The sequence below is a fragment of the Priapulus caudatus genome, unplaced genomic scaffold (assembly GCF_000485595.1).
Source record: "Priapulus caudatus unplaced genomic scaffold, Priapulus_caudatus-5.0.1 Scaffold41, whole genome shotgun sequence".
NCBI lineage: Eukaryota > Metazoa > Priapulida > Priapulimorpha > Priapulimorphida > Priapulidae > Priapulus > Priapulus caudatus.
The window spans coordinates 379515-403955 of record NW_014577102.1 but is presented as its reverse complement, the minus strand read 5'-3'; the positions used below and the strand labels follow the sequence as shown (position 1 = coordinate 403955).

At 40.5% G+C, this 24441-nt stretch overlaps 3 protein-coding genes across 3 annotated transcripts in view; 1 reads left to right on the top strand and 2 right to left on the bottom strand.

Moving 5' to 3' along the window:
* The window catches only part of LOC106820441 (HAUS augmin-like complex subunit 5), a 15563-nt gene extending 12364 nt beyond the window's left edge, over positions 1-3199 (bottom strand). The window contains exons 1-3 of the mRNA XM_014824959.1: positions 3111-3199; positions 1040-1195; positions 149-244 (exon numbers count right to left, since the gene is read on the bottom strand). Coding sequence (XP_014680445.1) covers positions 149-244; positions 1040-1194 — 251 coding nt within the window. The 5' untranslated portion in view covers position 1195; positions 3111-3199. The remainder of the gene's footprint in view (positions 1-148; positions 245-1039; positions 1196-3110) is intronic.
* A 37-nt stretch (positions 3200-3236) lies between these two features.
* LOC106820424 (glutamyl-tRNA(Gln) amidotransferase subunit B, mitochondrial-like) lies at positions 3237-5000 on the top strand. The gene has a single exon (XM_014824945.1). It carries the CDS (start codon positions 3237-3239, stop codon positions 4875-4877), a length of 1641 nt encoding a protein of 546 aa, XP_014680431.1. The 3' UTR covers positions 4878-5000.
* Positions 5001-5646: 646 nt separating this feature from the next.
* On the bottom strand, positions 5647-24241 carry LOC106820413 (proliferation-associated protein 2G4-like). Its single transcript, XM_014824933.1, has 12 exons — positions 24238-24241; positions 22414-22419; positions 22127-22255; positions 21746-21851; positions 11842-12004; positions 9805-9947; positions 9353-9431; positions 9045-9123; positions 8671-8722; positions 8405-8499; positions 7611-7738; positions 5647-6362 (listed from the first exon to the last, which is right to left on the bottom strand). Exons 1-12 carry the CDS (start codon positions 24239-24241, stop codon positions 6222-6224), a joined length of 1125 nt encoding a protein of 374 aa, XP_014680419.1. The 3' UTR covers positions 5647-6221.
* Between the last annotated feature and the right edge of the window lie 200 nt (positions 24242-24441).

Sequence of the window (24441 nt, the reverse complement as noted above, 5' to 3'; positions counted from 1 at the left end):
CCCCCTAGCAGGGCTTCGCGCCTTCGCCGCTCGCCCTACCGTCCGTGCCGGAAAAATATACTAGTATTTTTGAGCTCAAGTAAATCACTTACGTATAAATTTAGATAACATTAAACATGCTAAGAGCCATATTGCTCCACAAGGATACAGTTTTAGGTTACCTCTAACATTATTTACTGTTTCTGTGTGATGCACATGCTGTATGAGGTAACTCCAAATTCCAACCATTGGACCTTTACACAAACTGAAAAATAATCATAATGACATTATATAAATAATTAGTGAATCTGCATATATGGCAATTATTGTAGAACACAAACATGTTATGCAATGTAAATAATACAATGATACACTATTATATTATATAACATACAATATTATTAGTAGATAAGTAAGATAACCATATAATAGGAACCTTTTCCCCTCTTCTCTACTCCAGCTATTATATGTCTATATTAAAAGGCTGGGAGAAGCAGCCGTGAAAACCATCGTTAGTTCTCCGGCCACCGGAGAATTAAGAACAAATTTTCTTGTTAGATCTCCGGCGCTGGAGAAACAAGTGTACGTTTTCAGCACTGCTTCTCCGGCTTTGCCGTAGAAGCAGTGCTGAAAATCATAGTTAAATTCTCCGGCAGACCGAAGTGTCCCGCCGCCGCTGTATTCCGCCTGTGGGCCGCCGCCGCAACCCTAACCCTTACTTCTGGTTTGGACGTTATGGTTTGCGCAGCAGCATAGTCACGAAAATAATCGGGGAAAAAACGGCGGCCGGGGAAATAATCACTTCGATATTTTAAAAACGTGCAATTCAAGGGAATTGTTCATATCACTCTATGTACTGAAATTACACGTGTAAATTATAAACTAATTGTAAATTAACTAAATAACATTCAGCATACATATCAGGAGTAGATAATAGGGCCTATTATCTACTCCTGATACATATATATATATATTTTCAGATAGTAAGAAGAAAAGAAGAAAAGCAATTATCAAGACTGAAAACGTTAGTGATTATATGTTATATCATACTGCCATATACCTTGCCAGATCTTCCTCAGTAGGATATGAAGAGCCAAGACGAGGGCAATACTTCATACGGTGCAGCCAGTCTTGTAACAGCGATGGAAGATTGGACACATCCACTTTCGCTTTACGTTCCCCTCCAAAATTTGCTTGACGGTAGCCTTTTTCCATACTGGATAAAATTACAGAAAATAATATCTTAAATATTTCTCATGTAGATATATTACCTGTTAGCAGTCACCTGACACATTGTTAAGATGCAATAAGCCTGATTGAAACAACAATACGTCAATAGATTCAGATTGTAGAACTATAAGTATAACAGATAAGCTAGGTCACAGGCACTTGGGACAGAGTGAGAAAAAACTGAAAATAATATGAACGCACATTCCCAAATAGGCCCTACTACCGCTGAGAGGGTCTATGTCCCCCAGGGTACTGCCGGAACGTAACCTAGCTGGTACTATATAATATGCCAGACCGTACCTCGCCTACTCCACTAACGAGTCTAGGGAGTCGCCTACGCCTACTCCCCAACCGTAACCCTAACCCTATAACCATATCAAATAGTTACCAGGGTACGTTCCGGTATACCGGACCGTACCCAGGGTACGTTCCGGCAGTACCCTCGGGGACATAGACCCTATGAGCTAGAGTTGGCCAAATAATATATTTCAAGCTCTAGGAATGTTGGGGGAGTTTCTGGGAAAGGTTTTACTTTCGTTTTTCTCCTCTCCAGTCCTCGGTACCCCATGCATAGTTTAATACTGCCGCACATCCAAAAGTTATAGTGCCTAGAATCTTGAAGTATATAGTATACAGTTTACATTGCTTCTATAGATATCTAACTAAATAAAAATAGTCCACTTTCTACACAAAGAAAAGTGACAAATTCAGCTTTGATTACGTGAGTGTCAGGTTTCCCTGGTGCTCATAAGGTCTATGTCCCCCAGGGTACTATCGGAGGGTACCCTGGGTACGGTTCGACATATCGGAAAGTACCTCGGGGTACTATACGATGTCGCTGCGTACACTGCATTGTCCCCGGACCCACCGTACCCGGACTTTCAGCCAACTGATGTCGTAATACTAATACTAATACATACACTCTGTCAAGGTGGTAAATCACATAGAAGAAACCTCTAAACCTCTAAGAGCTAGCTTTTATATTTTAGATTTACAACATCGGAAATACGTCCAAATCAGGGTACGGTCTGTCACTCTGTGACTCTGTGAGCCTGCGGCAGCGATCCGCGGGCTATAGTACTAGAGCTATCTGTGACTTAGCTCCAAGAAACGGTATTGCTAGGGTTAGAATACCCCATGTATAGACAATCCGTCGCACAGCCTGGTCGGGCTATCTGTGACTGTGACATGTATAATGTATTGTAAGGGTGAGGGTACATCTCCTACGACGTGTAACAGTCGGAGAGCCTCTCGCCAACGTAGTGTTACTGTTAAGCGAGAAGGGAACTTGTGGTGGATAAGTGGGCCCAAGGATAGAGAACATGGCCTTGGGTCCCAATAAAACCAATGTGCCTAACCCTAACCCTAATCCTAACCCTAACCATAACCCTAACCTATTAGTATTATATATTGATATAATATTATATTTATATTGATGTAAATGACATTGGTTTTATTGCAATATTGGGACCCATGTTCTCTATCCTTGAACCGATAAGTGTGACTGTGTCTGTGACTGTGATAGCTCCAAGAAACGGTATTGCTAGGGTTAGAATAGCCATAAGTTCCCATCTCGCTTAACACTACCGTGACTACGTGGCGAGAGGCTCCTCCGTCGTGTAACAGTCGGAGAGCCTGGTCGGTTTAGGGTTAGAATAGACAATCCGTCGCACAGCCTGGTCGGGCTTAGCTCTAGTACTATAGCCCGCGGATCGCTGCGCAGGCCTGCGGCAGCGATCCGCGGGCTATAGTACTAGAGCTAGGTCGGGCTATCATCTGTGAGTGTCACTGTGACACTGTGAGCACTGTAACGGCGGCTTAAGAAAAATGCGTATCGGGGTGCCGGTTGTGTACTAGGGGTTTGGTGGAGCATATAAAACATAAAGTGTGAGATAAATTACCTGTGAAGGTGTAATGCTTCGATTTATACACACAAAATATAATTCGTAAACGGCGGGCAATAAACTTAAAATTGTTATCGAGTATAGGCTGCGCCATCTGTAGGAATAAACAAATGAGCATTGAAAATGGCATGCGTGATCATCACAAACATCTTCAAACGTAACTCGTTTAAGAAACTAGGCCACTTCTGGTATGCAAGAAGCCTGTCAGTTGCGGCTACACGATTAAAACATGACAGGGAGTGGAAAGCAGTCATAGGCATTGAAATTCATGCACAGATATACTCTAAATCGAAACTGTTTTCAGGGTCCGGTACAGAATATGCGTACCCAGTTAATAATCAAGTGGGGCTGTTCGATGCAGCTATACCAGGCACTCTTCCTGTTATCAACAAACGATGCGTAGAAGCTGCAGTTATGACTGCTTTAGCGCTAAACTGCAGTGTCAACAAAGTGTCTAAATTCGATCGAAAACACTACTTTTATGCTGACCTGCCTGCTGGGTACCAGATCACCCAACAGAGACAGCCAATCGCAACAGACGGTTATTGTCGCTGCATTGTTTATAACCCGGCCGTGCCGAAGTACAGAGAACCGCGCGAACTCAGCGTGAGAATCATACAACTGCAGCTGGAACAGGACAGCGGGAAAAGTCTGCATGACGAAGAGAACGGCTATACGTTAGTAGACCTGAACCGTGCCGGGGTGGGACTGATGGAGATAGTCACCGCGCCTGACATGTGCGACGGCGAAGAAGCAGCCAGCCTCATCAAAGAGCTGCAGCTGATCTTCAAGACTATCGGCACGTGTAATGCCAGAATGGACGAAGGCTCGCTACGCGTAGACGCAAACATCAGTGTTCACAGACCGGGTGAACCTTTAGGAGTTCGTACAGAGGTCAAGAACCTGAATAGCGTTCGATTCGTCGCCAAAGCCATCGATTACGAAATCTCCAGGCAAATCGAACTACTCGAAGACGGCGGCAAAGTCGAGAACGAAACGAAGGCGTTCGACTTTAAAACCGGACGCACCGTTTCGATGCGCGACAAAGAAATGAAGCAAGACTACAGGTTCATGCCCGAACCGAACCTACCTCCTCTCCGAATATACGATAGCTCCGATGCCGTGTCTCACCTAGATGCCCACCAGGTGATAAACGTTGACGACATCAGAGCAAGCATTCCCACATTGCCGGCTGCGAAGAGAACGCACCTAGTAGATGTGTGCGGGCTGCCGTGGGCTGATGCTATCAAGCTCAGCAGTGAGGTCAATCTTATGGAGTATTTTGAGGGGATATTACGCGATGCTCCGCATCGTTTGCCTAAGACTGCTGCCACGATACTTCTGAAGCATGTACTGCGGTGTGTGTACAAGGCAAAGTGCTCAATCGCAGACTGCAACTTGGCTCCTCAGCGTGTTGGGGAAATCTGTGACCTTATTGACACTAGCAAAATTACATGGGATATAGGTGCAAAACTTGTCGACATGGTATTTGAAGGCGAAACTCTAAATCCAGCTGCCATAGTGGAGAAGAACAAGTGGCATAAGATAACAGACAATGAGGTGATTCTACGACTTTGCCAGACTGCCATTGATGAAAATCCAAAAGCTGTGAGAAAGTATAAAGAGGGAAAAAAGCGATACTTCTCAACACTTATACACCATGTTCAAAACAAAACAGAACAATGCACAGACTCGTTTGTTGTCATGGATACACTGAAGCAACTGGTTCTATGTGAATATAGTAAGGTCACCCAGGAGTCTTGAGCACTAGTCAGTATAAATGAGATAATTTGAATTCTACATGGATCAATTATAAAGCAATCATTACATTTTAGGTGAATTAAGATGTCTCACAATTGAAATTACATCACATTGATGAGTGTTATTAGCTCCGCGCAAACGGAGCTCATGCAATCGCTCGCGTGTGTGTTCATGTGTGTGTAGCCAGCAGCGAGCCAGCTGTTATACACACGCTCAACCGATCGATCCAGCGCCAGCTCGCCTTAGGGCGTCCAGTCAGCAGCAGCTCGCCTTAGGGCGTCCAGTCAGCAGCAGCTCGCCTTAGGGCTTCCAGTCAGCAGCAGCGAGCCAGCTGTATACATGTTACATGCTCGCGGAGGTATGCACTCTCTTTGAGTGCCCTCTGTCTAGTGTTATCAATATCAATACTGCCAAGTGTATCAAACCTTTATTTAAGCTCATACTCATAAATTGGGCATAAATTTGTTTTCAGTTCTTGTCTGTTTGTGTGGAAGACTGTTCATATGTTTCAAATAAAATTTCTATTCAACTTGTAGGTGATATATCACTACTCTCATTATTAGTTTACACACTTGCTCAAGCTATTGCAACCTTAGTATTTCTATGTGAGATGCATTTAAGCTGAATAAAATTTATTACTTCGTTAAGTTTTATTGACCCAATTTTTCCTTATTATTCTTCTGATCAAAACCATTTTGTGAGGAAACACAATATCAGAAAAAGCAAGTGATCCGTAGACATCAACATTTACAAAAACATGCAAAAGTACTAATTATACCAATTCATGGTACTGTAAGAAAATACTTTTTATTTCCAGAATTGATAATGCAGTGATTGTATGCGACAATAACCATTATTAAATTGCATTTTAATCAGCTGTTGAACCTGACTAAATGCACTGTATGTAACTGCCAACCAACTTACGACCGCTTTCCCAGTACCGACTTCATTGGGCCTGCACCATAACCACTCTCCTGTTGCCAAACATTTAACATTTAATTTTTGACTAATGCGAATACAAAAAATCTCATAACATAATCTCCAGAAGGAATTTTAAAGCAATAAAGCCGAGGTTTCTGCCACTGCATCTCCAGACGAAGACCAGCGACTTAATTTATCGTAACACAACCGGTGCGCCGTCAGTATACAAAGCCACCTACCCTACATAGCCATCACATACGTATCCATACCATCTACAAAACCATCTACGATACCTACAGCTTTCGTTCATTGGCGCCGTGGTAATGAGTACACATCGCACACGCATGGTTACATTACATGTGAGGTTAGGAAACTCACATGCATATGTTATGCACCCACACTGCCTGACCAATACTAGACGGTCTATCAAGCATCCTGTGTTTCTGCATTAGGTTGTGCATCACCAGCAGGACAAGCTGGTGGCGCACCACTTGCCAACATCTGTTTTTCAGCCTTCTTCTTCTTCTTCTTTGCTGCCTTTCGGTTGGCTGGTGTGCTAAGAATCGCCTGCAAACACATTCACAATGAAATAAAATTTGCACCGCAGTTGAAAATTTATCATAAATAGAAGCAATCAAGAGCTAATAATACCTAGAGTGTACAACGGAAAAACGGGAAAATAGTGCTATTTCATGACATGATTATTCTACTTTGCCTGCGAGTCTAGAATAATTTTATGGTACTGCATTAAGCAGAATTCTTTGCTCTCTAAAACAAGACCAACCGCTTGTCAATACAATACTCCTAGGCTGAGATATTGGCTCCTAAACCTCCCCTCCCACAGGCATCACAGCGCCTCGAATCCACATCAGTCAGCTACCTCAACGCCCCTAAGCATTTTGGCTATCGGTTTCCGTCACCGCTTGGAACGCTGATAATTGATGTCACATGCCCAAATTCGGTACTTTTACTACACCATATAGTAACTGAGCTGCGTTGTAAAGACTTAATTTAGAAAACATTGCCGGCTCCATCATGACGGGCATTAGCCGTGCTAGGAAAGATAATGGGAGATAAGGGCATAGGCGATGCCCCCGAAAGTCACCTATGATAAACGAAATGCCGTTCATTCATATAAGTTATGGCGGAAAAACCGAACTTTCACGAAGCAACCTTAGAGGCGTGTAGGTTGCTGACTGATGTGGATTCGAGGCGCTGTGATGCCTGTGGGAGGGGAGGTTTAGGAGCCAATATCTCAGCCTAGGAGTATTCTATTGACAAGCGGTTGGTCTTGTTTTAGAGAGCAAAGAATTCTGCTTAATGCAGTACCATAAAATTATTCTAGACTCGCAGGCAAAGTAGAATAATCATGTCGTGAAATAGCACTATTTTCCCGTTTTTCCGTTGTACACTCTAGGTATTATTAGCTCTTGAAGCAATGTAGAGCTTTTTACCACTTTGAACATCTAAATTTGTGCTACAAACAACAGGAAGTGTTGTTACTTGAAACAAAAACTTGGCACTATAATATTGAAGCAGTCACGAGTGGTAGTAGGTGGCAATGGTGGGAGTTGGCAATTTACCAACATGAAAGCACCTTACCCAAAAGGAGGAAAGTATTATATTATATAAATAGACTTTTATTGACCAGTGTTTGGAATTTTTAATCAAAAGTAAAGCAAGTAGTGGTAGTTGGAAATGTTTTACTATGAATGCATCTTACCCAAGGGAGGAAAGTCTCACTCACCTTGCTTGACCAGTGTTTGGAACTTTTAATGAGAGGTAATATGAAAATAATGTTAATGGTGGCTTTACCTTCAGATCTTCATCCGTCACAGCCTTTTCTGATTTGTAAATGTCAGCGTCGAAGGGCCCAGCGGTAATTCTCATCGGCCCATTCGGCATGAGAAGGACTGTGAACTTAAACTGTGCCACAAATTCCCCTGCAAGTAATAATTAGTAAGTTATAATTAATAAGTTAATAATAATAATTATTAATTAATATGTTATAATTAAACATTAATAGGTACACAGTACTGACATGCAACCTGCACATCCTTGCATCACTCATGTACCTACTACGCACACAAGCGTACTCATATCAGAACTAAACAATATAATACTATAATACCTTCATATCATTTTTAATAGTTTTCTCCTTTCAATTTAGATACAGTAAAGAAATGCTAGACTTAATCTTGTAACACAAATAATCTTTCTCGAAAAAAAATCATGATCAAAGGGAGTTTACAGCTAAATGAAAGCAAATGGATATGTTAACATATATTACGAAATGCTAGGCTAATGAAAATCAAACGGAGAAAGCTAAGGAAGGGGAGACATTCTTGTCTCACAAGACAAACATTTTAAGATAAAAAAAACGTGGTAAAACCAGTTTTACACTCAAGTACCCTAAATAAAATATAGCATTTCAAGCAATACTAACAGTTCCAGATAATAGTGTGAGCGGTACTACTATAAATGACCTGTTAATTATGTCAATCCATGTTTTCTTAGGATACACAACCAGGCTATAACGATAACGGGTTACTCAGGCGGCAGTAGCCAATAAGAACTTCTTGAAACGCAGCAGTTGTACGAATGCCTACCCTCTCGTTCGTAGAGCACGTTGAATGGTTCGAGCAGCTTGTGTGACACACACTCGATGACCCCCATTCTTGCCTTCTTCTCATCCTCAGAAGCCCTACAACCATGAAATAAACCAACATGAGTAGCAAGAACACAGTGGAATGGTGTCACTAAAATTTTAAATAGGTGTTATTCGGTGTAGTAGTATAGTGTTTCCCATTTAAATTATTTTTACTAAACCAGAAATGTATATTGAGTTAAGGGTAAAATATCTAGTCTCCTCTACCTTAACGTGAATGGCATAGTTCCAAATTTCTTATCCACTTCGCTGAAGAATGCTGGAAGAAGAGTTGCATATTGAGTAATCATATCAACACAAAACATTTTACCTTCGTCGAGTTCATGGGTCATTTAGCTCAGTATAAACCCATCATAGATAAATGACAGAACGATGCACAACAATACAACCACCAATAATTTATAAAGATAGTTGTATGCTTAATGAAAGTGAGAAGATTGCTAACTAAAAGAACAGTCACCTGAAAGTTTAGCTGGACATTTTATGTACTATGTTCATACCATAAAAGGTTTATATGACTTTTAGTTTAGATCAGCTAGGTCTATTGCAATAATACCCAGAGTACTACTTAGGCCACATACCTCTAGATGTCTTCATCTTTAGTTGGTAGGTTTCTTCGGTCTTCTTGTAAACAGTGGTCCTAGTATCCTGTTCCCTTCCCTGTTTTAAAATATAAGCAATGCTAACTGTTCTACCTGGTATGTGCTAACCGTAGCATTTTTCTCATACATTTACATCATAATACTAGAAACCTGTGTATATTGATATATTCGTATGATGATGATACTATTTGCGCAGGAATTCTCATTGGAAAACAATGTCTAATCTGTTTGTTCTCGTTTCTACTCATTGACTCTATATAAAATAGGAGATGACCACTGCCTCATACCTTGCCTTCTCCAGTACTGATGATGACGTCGATTGCATACACCTCATGAACATCAAATTCACACTTTTCGTGCTCCTTTCTGGAAGTTAATGATTATAAATTACAATTTCCCGTGTAATTTACGACTAGTTTGCATAGCATTCTAGTTCACCAAACGAATGCCACTTTCATTTTCACCTGTTCGTGATATGGATGGTAAGGACAAAGTTTTTCATGTTTGCATCTATGTGAAACTACACGACAACACTATTCCATTGCTCATCAGACGCTATCTATTCTTTCAAGAGATTATGTATTTACTATAACAACCTGATCGACCTGTCAAAATCACGCTATGTTAAAAAAGTCAAAATATTACAATATACTGGCAGAAGTGCACAGTACTGCCTGGGCAATAAGACGGATACATGAGAAGAATTCATGTGTCTGGTATATGTAATGTGATGTCTTACTTTTGAGCTTCGTTTGGATTCTGAATGATTGCTTTATCTCCATCGATCTTATGCTGCTTCAGCTCATGGGACAACATGCCTTCAATCGGCTTGCAATCAAACGCTACAGCAGCCTTTGTGATGGACTCCGTTACTGCAGAGTTCTAAAAAACAAAGATAAATCATTGTATATAATGCAGTGTGGTCCACGAGGGGTTTAACATGCAAGGCCGACAGGTTTGAGTTTTTCACCGACAGGTTTGAAAATCGCCGACAGGATTGAGTTTTTGGCCGACAGGTTTGAAAATCGCCGACAGGTTTGGATTCCAGGCCGACAGGTTTGAAATATCAAAGCAAGAAACAATACAAACAAAACAAAATGCAACTGTACTGCACTGTCGAACCGGACGACGTACGCGTAGTCACAGCGCGCACTTGTAGCATACACTATTACAGTCCATTACACTGTTTCACTCTGCGCATTGGCTCCCACTTGTCGGGCAGTCGAGTCATACAGTGCCTCTACGTCGTCTGAGCTGCTTGCTCTGATTCATGCGCGCGTGCCTGTTACGCGTGCGTGTATGCCTGCGGGCGTGCCTACGTAGCCCCGTATGATTATAGAACGGTAATCCATGGAAAATCGTAATGAAATTCACACGTTTATTTTTGCGTGCCGGCACACTTGTGTGTCATTCCCAATTGTAGCTTTTCCCTCAATTCCAGGAAAGAGTTTTGCTGTTGCTCTCTCATAGTCCAGCGGTGCCCACCCCCTACATTTCAGTAGTGATTAGCACCATGTGACCGAAACAATCATGCGACCCCCCCCCCTACTTCAATCAATGCTGCCCCCAGCCAGCAGGCACGTATGCAGCGTCAATGTGTACAGCCACAGATGCGTGCCTCGCGGGCCGCTTTTTTCAGCGACCTTTGAAAATATAATATGAGAATGTCATACGATAGCGACCTGGCTCAAAGGATGTTAGGAATATTACACAACTAGAAATTTTTTAGTTGTCCAATCAGGCAACTAGCCAAACGAATAACTTGTCCGACATAGACTTTCACTTGTCCTGAGCCTCATATCAATATCAGCGTTGGTAACCTGCGAGTTGCGAGTGGGGTACTGGGATAGTAAGCATTGCCAGATATTTATTATTCGCCACTCGCGTTAGTAAGTCAATGCTTAACTATTAACTTAACCTCAACGCTTTACTATTTTTCCCGTGAATTACCTGTCGTAAAAACGGTTAAAAAACTATAGGTTGGCTGTTTGGGCCGGCTGACCGTACCTCTAACAAAGCCCTAGAGTCGACTGCTTGATCAGCAAGAAATGTCACCTATGTTTAACTGGTAACATCCCAGTTGGCCTACTCCCATTTCGTCTACTCTCAGAATCGGCAATATTCCCATTTCGCCTACTCCCATTATGCAGGGACGGATCTAGAAGTGAATTCTAGGGGGGAGGGAATCATGCAAGCTCAAGGTCCCCAGTGGCTACGCGCCTGGTCGAAACAGCCTGGCCCTGGTTGTTCTAAAGTGGATAGCGCTATCCACTGGATAAATCACTATTAACCGAATTATCCACCACCGAATTATCCACTTTTGAACAACTGCTTCAGTCCTGGTCATTAAGTGTCTTAATCTAGTAATCCTTGTCTTTCAAAGACCCAAATAGCATTTCTTTTCGCCAGTTTATAAACCATATTGCTGTAGGTTTTACTTTCGTTGCGGTATCTTTGCCGTAAATTTGGTAAGAAGAAGTTTTTCTCATCCATTTTTTAATTAACAACTCGCAACTCGCATGCTACCCACACTCTATCAATATAGTTTCACCTTATAGTATATTTATTTGCATTTTTCGCACATTGCTTTATAACATTTTACTGGTTAGGGTTAGGATCTCGCTTCTACTACTCTGTCTATGCCGCTTCCACGCGCCCACATTTCACACAGACGGTGCCCCAAGAGAGCCCTCAATCTAATCGCCCACACTTCACGCTTCCCGACACCTACTCGCACTTAATCCAATCGCGGCGCATGACACAAGACGCTTCACACCTCGTTGCCAGGTTTCACCAACCGCAGAGCGGCCTGGGACGCGAGGTGGGCAGCCATGATGACGTCAGCCTTTCGCCCGGTGACCTTGTTCTGTGACGACGAGCCGACGACGAGCGTGTGAGCGGCGACCGCGATGAAGCCATGTAGATGGGCGCCGAGATCTCTGAAAGGGTTTCAGTTCAGCTACATGTTTCTCACGACTGTAATTCTTCAATGTATCACTCCCGAATAATAATAATATATGTTATATATATATATAATACTATATATATATAGTATATTATATTTATATAGTATATTACTATATTATTTATATATATATATATATATAGTATAATATAATATATATAATCTCGATCCAATTGCTATTCACTAGGATTAATACGGGAATAATAACAAACACGATTACAAATAAATTCAAACTTGAAAGAATTTAAACAGTCTCTAGCTGTCCACGCGTTATGGCGCCACTATGAGTACAATAATGTTATGATCGAGGAACCCACCCAAAAATTAAAAAAAAAAAAATAAAAATAAAAAAAAAAAAAAAAAAAAAAACACAAAAATGAGTTCACATGATTAACAACCAGAAAGATTGGCACTTTTTCACACACTCTCTCTGTGACTCTAACCCTGAGTCCGGAGTCAATTCTCCCTGCATTTAGACCTATACAGGGAGTCCGTGTGACTCCTGGAAAATTTGCATTATTACTACACTAGTTCGTTCCAGAGCACGGCCTCGTGGAATGTACCGTATTTTTTCAGCCAAATGTCCAAAGAGAAATTTGGCAGAATGCATCGCATAATCGTCAACGAAAACCACAAGCACGATACTATTCGTTTTTGTATCACTTAGTTCTGTGAATCTTCCAGACAGCAGGCTCCTTATTTTGCTGCGGATCTCCTCTTTTTAAGGGTAGGGAGTCCGTTGGACAACTCACCTGTCAAAAGTAATTTCTACCCTCGTTTCCATGATCGAATTTGCAAAAATTACATCTTAACCATAGTCACGCCATCTTGGAGTATGCACATCATTGTCACTCTTAAGAGCGAGAGAAGTGACAGATGCCGTTGTTGACAGAAATGCACAGGTGGGAAATGCTATAACCTGAAGTATTTAATGTTATTAAACAGATTATATAACAATTTACAGGTCTTCATCATTATTGATTCGGTGTGTGACATACTTGCCTCCCGCAACAAACAAATGCAAATTACAGTTGCAATCACAAAGAAGTCTGCATTCACGAATTCACATATATCTGAAGACAAATCTGGTGACTGGTTAAAATGTCAATGCAATGAGGATATTCCTGAATGTAGAAATTGAAGGTGCATTGGCCAACAAAACGACAGCCGAACAAGTCGTTGACATGTTACAGCTCAAGTCAATACATGGTTTATCCTTTCTCATTTCTTTCTTTCTTGAATATCTCTGTTCTGTTTCCTTTTCTGTCAGCTAGCTATCACCAAGTTCACAATAATTCTTTCACGCTTGCCCCCACTGCAACTTTCTCAATTGACCTTTTTCAGGACCCTATAGACATAATCTCATTAATAAGATTTTTTAACTACACCCTAAAAACACTGAGGATAAAAATGACACTTCTGAAATACAAGATTGAGGCCAGCAGGATTGTTCAAAGTCGATTGCTCGGCAATCAGTCAGGACCACTTGAAGCAACAATCGAAGCGCACAAATATACGATTACAACTAACCTTGCTGGCCAAAAACTACTTGTGCTCAAAATGTTTCATTTCTCACTTAATATAAGCCTGTGAATAACACTTTGTGGCATGACAAAAAATACGACGTACTATGATACTGTACTGTACACAACATTCAGCTACCGATTCAAACATTCGGTGCTTCAGACTCAGTATTGAACTAAGTTATGACTACTTCAAAAATAAATGCTTTGACTACAGGATTGCCCAAAGAAAATATAAGTAAATTAACCAAGGCAGTGTGTTAGCACATGTTACTGTTAGATGGAAAAGCCTAGCCATACGCACCACTGCCATAAATTGATCACATAAACTGATAGAATCTCATTGTCAAACGGATTGCAGTGCGTCCCCTGCGTCAACACGTTAGCCAAAATAGATAATAAGTAAAACAGTTTGTGTTGGCACTGGGAAACACTAGCACTACGTTAGTTATGCAATTGGCATTTATACTAGCCTCATAAGAAACGGTCACACATCAAGAGAGTGTGTATATTGACGTTAGTCACACAGCCTGGTCGGGCTAGCATTATACTAGCTCTAGTACTATAGCCCGCGTACAGTTGCGCAGGCCTGCAGCAACTGTACGCGGGCTATAGTAATAGAGCTAGCGCTATACTAGATACAATAATGTAACCCAACAAGAGTAGGGTTACAATGCGAGCTTATTCTTTTCTTTGGAGAAGCTTCTGAGTGATTCACTCAGGGGGGTTTTATGGTGCGTTTTTCGAGACTAGAACATCCAACTGGGTTTATTCTAAACACGAACCTTTCTCCGCTATCTGGGACTTACTATGTATTCACAACTACTCTGTTATATAACTAATATAACCTGTTTACAAAGATTATCGAGCTGCATAGGATGCTACGCTTCCGCAGCTTACTTTATCTATTAGCACCATCCTACATTCTATTCTCAGTGTTAACTCCTTTCGCTGTTTTTGTATTTATCGCATTTTTATTCACACTCGACTTATTTGGGCCTTTTTATTACTGGGAGTCGCTTGTAGTCTTAGACTTCTGGTCTCCTGTTGTTCGCCATGAACATGCTTGGCACTTCTGTGGACGTTTTAGTTTGTGGGCTCTAGACTAGCGGGGTAAGGGCATGCCATGATGCTATATGGCCTTAGATTCTATCGGAAAGCCATAATTTCGCCAAATTGCTACACAACTTAGAAAGTATATGGGCGCTATGTTACTGGGCGCCAGGTTAAGTTGCGCATACTCGGCGAGAGCAGCGGCGGCGATGTTAGCGTTTTAGTTACATTTCTCTTTTGCGGCAGTCGAGGACCTCTGCTTTTGTTCGATGTGCGTTGATATTTTGCTCATGCTCCAAGGTAGCGGCATGGTGAGCTTACTCTTATTTGGTGGTGTGTGGCGATAAGAACTCTCAGTGTCTGACACGTAGCACTGCGAGATCAGACCTTTAGGCAACTCCACGGTGGATGCGTTAATTTATTCCTTGAAATGCAATCGAACACCTTGATACACCTTTTATTCTCTCTCTGGTCGGCTCAATTGCATAGCTCTCTATTGGAGAGTCTCTTTCCTTCAAATGGGCTTTCTAATATCTCGATCACGATTTGATTGCCATCTCTTCAACTCACTAATAGATATAACGGCCAATATCGTATATTCAGCGACATTTTTATTCGCGGGCTTTGTGGCTGTTACCGGAAAAAACTCCTTCGGCGACCTTCGTGGACCTTAGGCGCTTAAGCATGCACGAGTCGGCGGCGCTATTTATGTCGAATTTAAACGGTGTCCCTTTTCTGGATCGGTGGTGATTTGATGGAGGGCTTGGCGAAGTTAGTACGTCACAATGGCTCAACAGATCATTCACACAAGAGTGCTCCATACAGCCCGGTCTTTTGTAACATTTGGAATATTTTTTCTACGCAGGGTGCGCATGCGCTAGTCAGCGTCAAATCGATCCGTCAGATAAGCCTCGCGACCGGTTCTAGTCGCTTTTCCGCCATTTTGTTAAACACTAACAGGTATATATTAGATATTTAATATAGAGTATCTGTATCACATGGTAAGTCCCGGAAGATTGCCTGGGAGAAAGGTTCGTTGTTAGAATAAACTAGTTTTGGGAGTTCCCCCAGTCTCCGAAAAGCACATAAATTCGATCCCTGCTGCAATGCGACTCAGGGTCCTCCAAAGAAAAGAATAGGCTCGCGTTGTAACCCTACTCTTGTTGGGTTACATTAATATTATTGTATCTAGCGCTATAGGCCCCTACCACTACCAGACAAACGTGATGATATTGATAATCAAATCACAATCACTCAGTATCAGCAATAGCGATTTATAACAAGTTATATATGAGTTTGTATAGATTAAGAAAGCGAAATTCTTATACGATCAACAGCTAAACAGGCATATAACGTGCTACTGGAAGCAAAAAAACATGGTAAAACATGTAAATGGTATGCAATGAAAAAGCCGGCATGGCCATGGTGCCATTGGTGGCCAGGTGGGGGATGCAGAACGTTTGCCAGATGTCACCATTAGACTTGGTCATTACGGAAAACACTCTAACAACATTGACGATGTAAAGCATTATTAATTTTTAATTATTCGATGCAGCGAAATAAAACGTACGATTCACCATGTCACCAGCCATTTTATATTTGGTGATAACGGAATCCTGAGCTATCGTTTGCTCTTCTTCCTTTTCATCCTTGTCCGCCATTTTGCACGTTATGTAGCGCAATACTCACCAGGGGGCAGCATTGCACTCTTTCGCGCCACTGCAATGAGCATCCCAAAGCGTCACAGTCGTGGTCACTTTTTTTATTTTTTTTTATTTCGATAATTAACAAAGCATACATTACATCGATAACAGCATAAATAAACAAAATGCAGCTAGAAAATTATCGAGGATGAAAACACAAAAAGCGTGGCTAACACACTTATTTCCATTGTGGTCCAACATAACATTGTACATACTATACTATAAACTATAGCAAATATACCCACGATCCCCAAAATTTCTGAGTGATACAGTGATACAGTACAAAACATTTACATACAGCATAAAGAAAAAATATATACAAAAAAAAACTTTAGCATATTATGTACAAGTAAAGTGTTGAACAATTAAAAATAAAAAAATAAAAAAAAATAAAAAAGAAGCTTTCTGAGTGATACAATACAAAACAGTGCTATATACCATGAAGAACAAATATAAACGAGAAAAAAACTTCAGCATATTTTGTACAGGTAAACTGATTACGGTAAATGTTTAGCCGGTAGAAATGATGTTTCCTGAGTGAATACAGTACAAAGCAGTGCAGAACAACATGAAGAAAAACTAAATACACACAAAAAAGCTTCATCAAATTTTGTACAAGTAGTACCCTTTTAGCACATCCTTTCGACACTCGGTTCGTACACCATTATACCCACATTACAAACATAACATATTTCGCACACACTCACATTTGTATAGATATAAACATATTGAAAAGTGCAATAGTGTTGGGCAGTTAAAATGGTAATTTTGAGTGATACAGTACAAAGCAGTGCATATACAACATGATATATATGATGATAAACAGTGCATATATATCATTTTGTCACGTCGTAGCAAACAAGACAAAATAAGAACATATCTGCGTGTGGTTACACTTATAACTATAATCATTTCGTCAAATTTAATCGCCTTCTTGTAGTGCCAATTAATACTATTAGTCGCAAGAAAAATTATGAGATAATAAACTAGTATACATTTACAACAACAAAACGTCCCATGAATACCTACCTACCTGCCTACCTGCTTGATCTGATTGGGTTCACACAAAAATCAGAGCGGAACCTTAAAGTGGGGTTAAACGATAACTGTTACTATGCGTTGCTAAATAAGATAATATACAAGAAAATATGTAAATGATAACAGCGAGTTTAGCAAGCAGGTTATCATTTTTATTCCCAATGATGAATCAGTGCCACAATCAACGTGCATGTGGGTTGGACAGAAGTGGCGGGAGAAATAGTCACGCATGACACCCTGCCAAGCAGAAGAGTAGCCTACAGAACTTTATTTTGAATGAATAGAATATTCGGGAACACATTTTTTGTAAGAACTCATAATTGCGTCAGGGGTTATACATTATAATGTCCCATACACGCAGCTGCTAGTTGCGGCGTGGCGCCCCCTATACGCAGTTGGTACATTGCGACCATTCCTACGCTCTCCCATTTCAGGGATGAGAATTGTCCGCCGATCGGCGGAATTCCGCCGATTTGACAGCCGCGTGAATCGTGCAAATCCGGTGGGGAAAAAAGGAAAAAGATAAAAAATAGGGGTGATGACTATTACTGTTTCAAATGGCTATTCCAATCAATCCAATATAATATCATTAATATTTGTTTTGACTTCAGCACCAACCAATTCTGCCCGTTGTATGTTTAATTTGTTAAACTGCTAGGCAGGTAAACATTAGTGTACTACCTGTGAACTTTTAACATGGTTTGAGTAAATTTTTATATCGCATGACAATTTTATATTTTTATTATTCATGCTTGAAAGAAATGTTATACTTGTTTTTTTACCAGTTTAATGTATATTGTTAGCCATTGTGTACAGTTGCTAGATTAGCAACAAAAGGTCATGGGGAAGGCCTCAAATCTGTTGTTAAAATAATATTATATTACAAGTATGGCTTTTGCAAATACCTAAATTGAGCTAGAATGTATCTCCACATGGCCTAAAGATGCCGTTACAGAGTCCATTTTTCTCAAAAAAATTCTGGGGTGATCCCTCACACCCCCCTTGGGGGAGGGGGCACCCCTCCCGCACCCTCCCCACTTGGCGGCTACGCCGCCTCGTACTTGTCCTTCGTTATCTTTTCCTTTTTTTTCCTTTCTTGCTGTTCTCATCCCTGCATTTTTAATGGCTTAGCCTTTTGGATAGGTGGTTAGATTATAGACACATAAATAGATGAATGGATGGTCGGACGAGCCATGCCAAGAGCGAGAGATATAAAATTACAGTCGTCATAGGAAATGCTCAAATAGTAAGAGGTCATACCACAAATCAACATAATATGCGCAGCTCAACTGGCACGTCGCCCTATAGGTAGCGCTTGCATGGAACACGATACATGAGACACACGACATCTAAAGTAGCATTGGAAAGGAATATTTCTCATTAACTTGTCGGCAAGTGAAGGCTTGTGATACCTACGCGTGGTTGTATTCTCAGTGTTAGGCCCACCATATGTGCACGTGAAGATGCGTTACGATCACACGAGTTACGTCTAGCCGCGCGTACGACACTGGAGCCACCACGTCACGACCTTCGCTGCTATTTCTATGAGCGTGGATAACGCATTGATATCACAGCAGTATCGGCTGTCTGAAGAGCAGCATCAGGGCCGTAGCTAAGAATTAATGTATGGGGGGCAAGATGAACGAGCGCCGGCGGCGCTCGCTTTTAAGGGTGTCTGGGGGCATGCCCCCAGGAAATTTTGAAATATAGAAGCTCTGAAATGCCATTTCCAGCCATTTCAAGTAGGTTACATACTTAAAACTCCCCATACGGTTAAGCGAGTATATTCTAATCTTAAGTTTTCATTATTCTTCGCTGGGTTCTTTTTTGACGGGGGGCAGCTGCCCCCCTCCCCCTGCCCCCCTGCTAGCTACGGCCCTGAGCATTGGCGGATGCAGGTGATATACGAGCATTTGTGGACAGTAATGTATTTGCTTGCGGTCGCACTTATTATAACCCGCACATGGCGAGATAGGGTTATAACCGGCATAATTCAATAGCGAATTTATAATTTTCGTCACGAAACTCGACAGAAACATTGTAATTTATAGAGACGGCTTAGGCAAATATATCAATATTCATGAAGTATATACATAGCAATATCCCCCAACATCGATAGCGAGAAAGAGCCGTATTTTTTATCCGCGTGAATCACGTTGCATCAAAATTAAATGATAGCTGTATCAACACTATGCTGACTTGTTCCCATTTGGTTGATGTCATGAAGCGGGTGAAATCCGATTTTGACTGGAATGCAATATACTAGCCATATAGTTTTCGTAATAGATTGAACTTTCAATCGATTTGATTACGAGTTGCCGCAATATATATATATATATAATATATATATATATATATAATATATATATATATATATATTTCCGTCTACATTACATCATGAGCTTTGTATGGCTTCGGCCGCGTTGACATCCTTGTTTATTTATTGTAGTCACCAAACGGTGGCGACAGGATGCGCCGCTTGGCACGTCACACCTTGCGCCGGGGATGGGTGACGCGACGCCCCACACCTACAAGCCAAGGTCCGGCCGATAATGACGAAAAACCGATCCGATTGAAAAGTCGCCGGGCGGTTTTCGGAAACGTATAAATAGGCACGGACGAGAGATCATAAGAAAGTTATTACCCAGTGGGAGAGGCGAGACACACGGCATAGGCTTGGGTGCCTAAGTCGCCGTATTGTATATATATTTGTATTGTGTTTACTAATAAAGTCAGTCTTCAAGAACAATTATAACTCGACGCTGCTACGATGCCGGAGCGGAGATCAACAACTTTACAACTCTACGATTCTACGATGCCGGAGCGGAGAACAACAACTTTACAACTCTACGATTCTACGATGCCGGAGCGGAGAACAACAACAACTTTCCCAGTACAACATATTTTTTGGGAAACCATAATTGATATACGTGTCTCGTGTGTAATAAATGTCTTTATAACATTTAATTTTACTTTTTTTGCGTGCGCGCGTGTGTATTATGAAAAATATTGGGAATATTGGGGTTGTATTTCTTCGGTAATATTGGGAAATATATTCAATATAATTGAAATATTGGGTACAACTGGTGTACCGTATGACAAAGGGTTTTCCAGTGAACAAAGATTTTTAATTATTTTTATGTGCGTGCGCAATGAAAAATATTGGGAATATTGGGGTTGTATTTCTTCGGTAATATTGGGAAATATATTCAATATAATTGAAATATTGATTGGGTACAGATGGCGACTGGTATGCATTTTGCGGTGGACAGAGATGAATATTGGGAAATAAGGATAGTATATAATTCGTGAGCAATTAAAAATATTGGAAAATGGGAATAATGGCAGAGAATGGAGAAATCTGTGTGGAGAGATCGGTTGTGGCAATGCGTTTAGGGAATTGGAAGGAGATTTTGTAGCATCCATCAAACAAACAAATTGTCTAAAAGTTTTTGTGACTCACCCTGTGGTTGAAATTGTGAGATGAACTGTACGCCGACAAAGGCTCCTTGTAGCCAGCACGTCTGGTTAGTAGTGTCCGGTAAGGACTACTGTATCAGAGCTGAAGATATATACATATTGATATATCAATATCAATTCACATAATAAATTCTATTTCATTTGTGAAGAATTAGTGAGAAATGGCAGTGAAAATTTGTCTAAAAATTTCACCGAAATATTTCATAATCCCCCGACCCATTGCAAGACATTACGCGATCTTCTACATTCTTCCAATGTAAACTCCTCAAAGAGAATAATGCAATTATGTTTCAAGATGATTTCCATACACGCCATCATGAACAGTGCCACCCGCTAAAGATTTTAGGATGTAAAAATTATATATAAATTATATAATATAATCTCGATCCAATTGCTATTCACTAGATTATACGGAATAATCAACAACACGATTACAAATAAAATTCCAAACTTGAAAAAATTAAACAAGTTCCGCTGTTATGGTGCACTATGGTACAATATGTTATGATCGAGACAAGGTCACATGATTAAACAACCAGAAAGGGCACTTTTTCCACAAGGTGTGAAATTAACACGAGTCCGGAGTCAAATTCTCCCTGATTTGACATATACAGGAGTCCGTGTGACTCCCTGAAAATTTTGCTATATACTAACTAGTTCGTTCCAGAGCACGGCCTCGTGGAATTACCGTATTTTTTCAGCAAATGTCCAAAGAAAATTTGGCAGACATGCATCGCATGAGTCGTCAAAATAACCACAAGCGTTATTGTTGGTATGCTTTAGTTTTGAACTTCAGACAGCGGACTCCCTTATTTTGCTGCGGACTCCCTCTTTTTAAGGGTAGGGAGTCCGTTGGACTCACTTGTCAAAAGTTAATTTCTACCCCTGTTTCCATGATCTGAAATTTGCAAAACTTACATCTTAACCATGTCACCATCTTGGAGTATCACATCATTGTCACTCTTAAGAGGAGAGAAGTGACAGATGCAGTTGTTGACAGAAATGCAGGTGGGAAATGCTATACCTGAAGTATAATAATGTTATTAACAGATTATATAACATACAGGTCTTCACTCATTTGATCGGTGTTGACATACTTGCCTCCGCAACAAAAATGCAAATTTAATTGCATCACAAAGAAGTCTGCATTCAGAATTCACATATATCTGAAGACAATCTGTGACTGTTAAAAATGTCAATGCAATGAGGATGCCTAGTAGAAAATGAAGGTGCGATTGGCAACAAAATACAGCCGAAAAGTTTGTTACATGTTTACAGCTACAGTCAAACATGGTTTACCTTTCTTCATTTCTTTTTCTTTCTTGAATACCTTTCCTGTTTCTTCTGTCAGCAAGCTATCACCAAGTTCACATAATTCTTTCACGCTTGCCCCCACTGCAACTTTCTCAATTACCTTTTTCAGGGACCCTATAACATAATTAATTAATAAGATTTTTAACTTACACTAAAAACAATGGATAAAATGACCAACTTCTGAAATACAAGATTGAGCCAGCAGGATTGTTAAGTCGATCCGGCAATCATAGGACACTTGAAGCAAACAATGCGAAGCGGCACAAATATACGATTAACTAACTTTGCTGGCCAAAACTACTTGTGCTCAAAATGTTCATTTCTCAACTTATATAAGCCTGCTAATAACACTTGTGGATGACAAAAAATACGACGTTACTATGATACTGTACTGACACAACATTTCAGTACCGATTCAACATTCGGTGCTTCAGACTCAGTATTGCACTAAGTTATGACTACTTCCAAAAACTAAATGCTGTGACTACAGGATTGCCCAAGAAAAATATAAGTAAATTAACCAAGGCAGTGTGTTAGCACTGTTACTGTTAGCAGGGAAAAGCCTAGCCATACGCACACTGCCATAAAATTGCATCACATAAACTGATAGAATCTCATTTGTCAAACGGATTGCATGGCGTCTCGGTCACACGTTAGCCAAAATAGATAATAAGTAAAACAGTTTGTGTTGCACTGGGAAACACTAGCACTACGTTAGTTATGCAATTGGCATTATACTAGCTCCAAGAAACGGTCACACATCAAGAGAGTGTGTATATTGACGTTAGTCACACAGCCTGGTCGGGCTAGCATTATACTAGCTCTAGTACTATAGCCTGGATAGCCAAAAGCGGAAGATAATTATAGACGTAATGCCAACTACACAGGTATCAACGAGCGATGTTAGGAAAGGTTAGGATGTTCGCGTCCATGGGCGCAGTATACGTAATCGACACTGTATATTCGCGACCCGGGGATCCTCTGTAAACATTCGAAGTTTATTAGGAGCTTTTAATTAATTTATGGGAGTGTTTACCAAACGGTGCAGCCTACAGTGTGTGTATGTTCACTGTTTTTATGAGTACCGCTATAAGACATAAGATTTCATTGCTTGTCGTAGGAACGTATTTACCTAAGATACCGCCTACAGCTATTTCCAAAGTTAGCCTGATTTTATGTTGAGATAGTTTCGTAAATGAGATGATTAGAGTTTGTTGACTGAGTGGACGTTAAATCGTGTGAGTTTATGCTCGTTGTTTTGCACTTTGTTCTAGTGACAACCAGCTAAAACGCGCGATTTTACATATTTTTACGAATTACGAAATTTCAATGATTGTTAAGACAGCTCTATAGTTTAATTTAGAAAGTACTCACTCGGAATAACGCAAATATCGGCATATGCTAGGATAGATGCAACACATGGGATAAAGCGTACTGATTGGTGAATAATGATAACTATATAGGTCTACAAATAATAGCACAATACACCCGCGTTAATACACCCGCGCACAATACACCATCACGATAGCACAAAGCACCCGCGTTAAATGATATACATATTCTTGTGCTTCCTATTATCAGAATAGAGAGTAAGATGATCATCTGCCACATTATCACATAGAACTAAACCCAGTTAAAATCAATGCGTGCCATTTGAGTGAAATGCATTTAATACCATGTTTTTTATGCTATAATATTAACCAGGACCATTTTTCGCAATCATTAATATTGTTATTGGGTTTACTATAAAGAGTAACGAGAAATTTAGTAAAATAAGAGTCACACGAGAGGAAGTCTGTGCAGTTCAGTACAGCAATACCACATGATGTCTGCCATTTTCAATCTGGGCCCTTATGCCACCCCAGATGTCTAATGTATGACCTGAGCATCTTATCCCTGTATTTTATAGCATGTGTTATGGGACCCCTGATGTTCACATGTGCCTTGCATATTATCTGCAAAGCTTTCGTCTACGTGCGTGCCCGGGATCGTGTATTCATTGCGCTACGCACTCAAGGAAAAGTAATTGCTGGATTATCGTTTTGTTATAGCCGGAACTTGTATGCATGCTTTAATAATACTTGACACAAATCTACCCATATCACCTAGTTAGTATCAGTTTCTCACTAAATTGTGTATCAATCGTAGGCGTAGAGAAATTAGGGTGAATGCGCACAAGTTTAAAAGGTGACATAATTAAATATATAAGTTGTATCTAATTCTAAATAAACAGCTTTAATAATCATATTATACAATTACACAATATTTACTGATTACTATATGAGTATATACTATTCATG